We start from the raw sequence: 5,830 nt of genomic DNA, 5'->3' as shown, positions 1-5,830 counted from the left end.
TGACTGACGGCAGCTCTGGCCAATCGGCGCCCGGAGAGGCGGTGCGCCGGCCGCCGGGCCCTCGGTCGCAGCCAATCACAGGCTCCAGCAGGAACGAGCCTCCGCGCAGCTGCAATTTGGTTGGGGTGACTTCGAGCAGCGCGCGGTTGGAGGGACGTCGCCTTGGGCCACTGGCGGCTCGAGGCGACAACCCGCCCCCCCCGCCCCCCGCGAAGCCTTGACACTAGGCCCAATGGAGGGGCGCGCGGGAGGTGGGTGGGGTCGGGAGACCGGGTAAGCCGCCGGCGGGTCGAGGAGGGGTGCGTGTCCCTTGTGGCAACTAGGAAACCGAGAACGAAGGCCAACGCTTCCTGGGCACGGGAGCTCGAAAGGGCATCTGGTTTCACTGCTGTTCTTTGGAAAACTCACAGTGCAATGTGCTTCGTGACTGAACAGGCATCTTGTGATCCTGGGAATGTCGATTCATTCATTTGGCGAGTGTTTCTATGGTCTTGGAGGGCCTTCTGTATGCCAGACACCGTGCTAGGCGTTGGCGCTGCAGTCCTGACACACATACACCTGATTTCTGCCTTCACAGAACTTACAGTCTGAAGAGGGAAAGCGAGAAAACAAACAGGTAAACAAACAAGACAAGAATCACGTCGGGGACGGAAATAGAACAAAGTGTGGACACAGAGAATAATAGGAGGTTGGCATCAGATGGGGGGGGCGGGTGTTGTTTTGGAGAACGTTATAAGATGCCATTTAAACGGAGACTTGAAGAGTGACCAGAAAACCAGTCAGTCAGCCAAGGAACCTGAAAAGCAGTGATTGTTTCTGGGTGCAGAGGACAAAGGTCCTGAGGTGGGACAGTGACATTTTGGAAGGATAGAAAATAGGCCAGTAAGGCTCTAGCACAGAGGGAGGGGGAGCGCCCCATGGCAGGAGGCCGGTGAGGCAGACAGAGGTCAACCATGCGCGCAAGTCGTGGAGTTGGCATTATGCCTTAAACGTAAGGGGACTCTACTGAGGCATTTTAAGCAAGGAAATAAGAGGATCTAGTTTAGACTTTGATCACTTTGGTTAATGTGTAGAGAACAGGAAGAACTGGCTATGGGGAAACTGGTGAGGGGACCATCTCAGGTGAGACTGGAGGTGGGACATGACCTGGCTTAAGTCGTGGTACCACCGACAGCGGACATGGCCCTATCATTGAAGGTAGAGAAGAGCCAGGAGATTGGAGATTTTAAAGGGAAGTTATTAGCTTGTTTTGACATATCAGGTATCTTGCTCCTGGGACAACTGTTCTGAGTGCAGTTCATTGAATACTCTATTTAGAGAGTGATTCTCACATTGATGGCCCACAGATTCTGGTAATGACACTGGGAGTTTTTATGCTGGTTGAAATTCGATGTTCATCGGCTTCCTGGAATTTTCCTTCTCTCATTAACTTTCTATTGAAGCATAATATATATACAGAAAAGTACACACATTCCAAGCTGCACGCACAGCTCAATGAACTTTCACAATCCGAACACATCTTTGTATCCAACACAGATCAAGAAACAAAACATTAAAAAAAAAAGAAAAAGAAAGAAAACATTAATCACACCCAGGAACCCCATTATACTGCCTTTCAGTCATTGCCTATCCTGACAGTCAACAACATAAACTTAGTTTTGCCTGTCTTTGTCCTTGACATATCTAAAATCATAAAGTATGCATTCTTTTGTGTTTGGCTTCTTTACTCAACTTTATACTTATGTGGTTCTTCCATACTGTTGCATGTAGTTGTAGATCATTCATTTGATTCCATTCTGTGAATATACCATAATTTATGACTTCATTCTTTTGATAGATGTTAGGGTACTTTCCACTTTGGAGCTATGACAGATAGTGCTACTATTGTACATTCTAGTACATGCCTTGGCCTTTAATGTTGATGGAGTATTTTGGTGGCTGAGGTTTAAATACGAATTATTTTTGATTGTTGATCAATAATGTAGTACCATGTATTGCAATATTTCAGACATTTGGACCAGATAATGAAGGACTTTGCTCTCACAAATGTGAACACTTTTGGCAACAACAAGTACTGTTGATGTGGGAAATTTTAAGTTTGGAAATCTAAAACATTTTGAATTATGCTTGGCATTGTGAGCTTCTTTTTAAGTTCTTATAAATTGCATATCTAGCATTTGAGAGCATCATGACTATGTTATATCCTTTTACTCTAATGGACTAAAACCCACAGTCATGTGATAAATAAGATCTGATTGGCTGCCCTGAAGAATATGCATTTGTTTGATGTTATGGCAGTCCTTGGAATTACATTTGAAAACTACGCCACTAGGGGCACCTGGGCAGCTCATCAGCGAAGCATTTGCCTTCCTCTCAGGTCTTGAGCTTGGGCTCTGCGTCCTACTCCCTGGTGTGGGGAGTCTGCTTCTCCCTCTCCTTTTGCCTCTCCCCCTGTTTGTGCACATTCTCTCTCCTCTTGATAGATGATAGATAGATAGATAGATAGATAGATAGATAGATAGATAGATAGATAGATAAAAAGAAAACCGTACCACTCCATATCTTAGCACGGGTGATAACAACACCAGAAGTTTACTTCTTTTGAATTATATACTTAGGCCGTTTGAATCTCTGAAGTTAAATGCAGTACAAATGTACATGTACTCAGCACAAGGGATCATTCCATAATGTCCAAAGAATCAAGTGGACACAAGACTCCACACCTTCATTAAGTTGAGCTCCTTTACATTTCACTCTTTATTTTTAAAGAATTCAACTGTTTGATAGTTGTGACTATCAGGAAATTATATCCAAGACAGGTCATGAGACTTTGGGCAAGTGGGTGGCATGGGAGCTTATAAAATATTAAGTGAGGGGATCCCTGGGTGGCGCAGCGGTTTGGCGCCTGCTTTGGCCCAGGGCGCGATCCTGGAGACCCGGGATCGAATCCCACATCGGGCTCCTGGTGCATGGAGCCTGCTTCTCTCTCTGCCTGTGTCTCTGCCTCTCTCTCTCTCTGTCTGTGACTTAAATAAATAAATAATAAATAAAATATTTAAAAAAATATATTAAGTGAGGATATATGAGTCTTGAGTAAACCATTTGAGATTTAGTCTAATGAACCACCAACACAGAACTGTTAAAAGGTAAAAGGAGGCAAATTTGACATTTTTTTAAGAGTTTATTTGAACAAAAATCTATTGGAATTGGGCAGCCCCAAACCAGAAGTAGTTAGGAGTGCTCCACGGACAGGAGTTAGAGGCCAGGTTTTATAGCTAAGCAAAACAATTGTCTGGCTCTAGCTTAAATAGCTCCTTTATTTGGGAAAGTCTGATTTGCTGTTTGTGATTGATTGTCCTTAGGTTTTTATTTCTTAACCTTCAGGTGATACAGACTTAGGTTTTGATTTGCTAGAGTAACTAAGGCATTAAAGCCACCTCACTCAGAAATAAAAAACACAACCATTTATTTTTCTTGCTAATTTGTCTTTTGTCAGTTTAATTTTCAGGTTCCCAGCCAGAGAATCTAGGAGAGAAGAAGGAAAACATTTTTTCTTCTACTTTAGAATCAGCAATTTTCCAGGTATTTGTATGCTACTTTTGGCCTCCTGCCTAAACAGGGGCTTGGAATACTAGGATGTATTTTTCCACAGTTTAGCTTATTCTACCCAGAATTGCCAGCACTGATGTCCTTTCTCTGTGTCACCAGAGTAATTTCCAAAACACTGGTGCAAAGAATTTTTTAAAAGATTTATTTTATTTATTATTAAAGAGGGGGGAGGGGCAGAAGGCGAGGAAGCCAGAGAATCATAAACAGACTCCCTGCTGAGCATGGAGCCCCACTGGCAGGGCTGGATCTCATTGATTGAGCCACCCAGGTGCCCTGACACAAAGAATTTTTATTTTTATTTATTTTTTTTAAGATTTTATTTATTTATTCATGAGAGACACAGAAAGAGAGAGAATGAGAGAGGCAGAGACACAGGCAGAGGAAGAAGCAGGCTCCATGCAGGGAGCCTGACGTGGGACTCGATCCCGGGTCTCCAGGATCATGCCCTGGACTGAAAGTGGCACTAAACCACTGAGCCACCCGGGCTGCCCACAAAGAATTTTTAAATCTTGTCCTTGGACCCAATTACTTTAGAACATAATTGTTGCTTTTTCTCTCCCATGTATAATTTACTTCCACAAATACAGAATAAATGAGCTTCATCTAGAACCAGTGGTATAAAGATTTGAATTATCTTTCCATTTCCACCTCTGACTTTTCTATTTGACTGTATTTAATTTCACCATGCATCATTTTTATATAGGGCCATTATGAGTAAAACTATATAAATGTATTGTAGGAAAGGTTACCAAAAAATTGGACTTAATTACTTAAATCACAAAAGCTCAGAATCGAGGAAAATGAAATCTGGTAGTTATTAAGCACCATTTGCCAAATATTTCCCCACTCTCCATCACCTAGGCAACTTCTGGCCCCTTTGTGGGTGGTGCTACAAGAAGGAGAGGTACCTGTGACTAGTTCAGGTCAATTAATTTGTAAGCAGGTTTTCTGAGTTGGAGCATTTAATGTTCCTCTGCAAGACCCTCCAGGGCCCACTTCTGTCTGCCATTGCAACCAACAGTGTTCTAGATCATGTCCTCTCCATCAATCTGGATACCTGAGTGACTATGAAGAACAGAATTCTCTTCCATGATGACCGTGTATCATGAGCAAGAACCAAAGGTTCATCATTTTTAGCCACTCATATTGTTTGTTACTGCATCTTGAGCTATTTGAACCTAGCATATCCTGACTGATACAGATAGTAGTTCCAACTTAAAATCACTTGGTTTTAGGCACCTGGCTGGCTCAGTACGAAGAGTATGTGACTCTTGATCTTGTGATCATGAGTTCAAGCCCATGTCAGGTATAGAGATTACTTATATAAATAAAACTTTTTAAAAAATAAAATAAAATCATTTGATTGAGTGTTCCTTGGGGCACATTTAGTGAAAGAGAAATTTTTGTTCATTTTTTTTAAGATTTTATTTATTATTCATGAGAGACACAGAGAGAGAGAGAGGCAGAGAACACAGACAGAGGGAGAAGCAGGCTCCATGCAGGGAGCCCAATGTGGGACTTGATCCCAGGACTCCAGGATCACACCCTGGGCTGAAGGCAGGCACTAAACCGCTAAGCCACCCAGGGATCCCTCATTTTTTTCAATAACTTTTTGTTAAGCCCCTGCTATACATCAAGTACCATGTATGTTAGGCCTTGGGTTTATATATAGCAATGAATGAACAGTATAAACATGGTCTCTGCTCTTATGAAAATTGGAAGGTGGGAGAGTAAACAGTATGCATGTATCTAAGTATTATGAATGCTATAATTAGAAAAGTATGGGGCACCTGGGTGTATCATTTGGTTAAAGATCCAACTCTTGATTTCAGTTCAGGTCTTGATCTTGGGGTTGTGAGTTAAGCCTCACATTAGGCTGGGAGTGGAGCCTACTTAAAAAGAAAAAGTATAGCATTCTCTAAATATTATCCTAGGAGTCTTGTGGCTTATCTGTCTCTTTCTGTCTCTGTCTCTCTTTTAAGTTAGGGATTATTCAGTTGCTATTATACAAGTCTACCTAGAAAGAAAAAAACAAATGGTTAACTGTTGAGACGTATCTTGGAATCAAATAAAATGTGCCTTGCATGGGTCTTGAACCTAGACTCTAACATTGCTTTTGACCAGTGTGTGGCCTCAGATAAGTAACTAACTTCACTGTGCCCCTGTTTCATCAGATATAAAATAGGCACTAAATATAACCTGCCCTGGCCAATTTACATAA

At 42.2% G+C, this 5,830-nt stretch overlaps 1 protein-coding gene across 11 annotated transcripts in view; it reads left to right on the top strand.

Moving 5' to 3' along the window:
• The first annotated feature begins 107 nt into the window (after window positions 1-107).
• Window positions 108-5,830, top strand: part of LOC119867182 — a 53,202-nt gene continuing 47,479 nt past the window's right edge. For 4 of the 11 annotated variants that reach the window (XM_038582170.1, XM_038582168.1, XM_038582169.1 and 1 more), the window contains exons 1-2: window positions 109-617; window positions 3,511-3,582. In XM_038582170.1, the coding sequence (XP_038438098.1) occupies window positions 486-617; window positions 3,511-3,582 (204 nt within the window). In that variant the 5' untranslated portion in view covers window positions 109-485. Of the gene's footprint in view, window positions 618-3,496; window positions 3,583-5,830 lie in introns of all 11 variants that reach the window. The other 7 variants (XR_005382873.1, XR_005382870.1, XR_005382871.1 and 4 more) reach the window with 5 other exon arrangements.

Source organism: Canis lupus, chromosome 32, assembly GCF_011100685.1.
Source record: "Canis lupus familiaris isolate Mischka breed German Shepherd chromosome 32, alternate assembly UU_Cfam_GSD_1.0, whole genome shotgun sequence".
Taxonomy (NCBI): domain Eukaryota; kingdom Metazoa; phylum Chordata; class Mammalia; order Carnivora; family Canidae; genus Canis; species Canis lupus.
The sequence above is the reverse complement of the archived record's forward strand: the minus strand, read 5'-3'. Positions and strand labels throughout refer to the sequence as shown.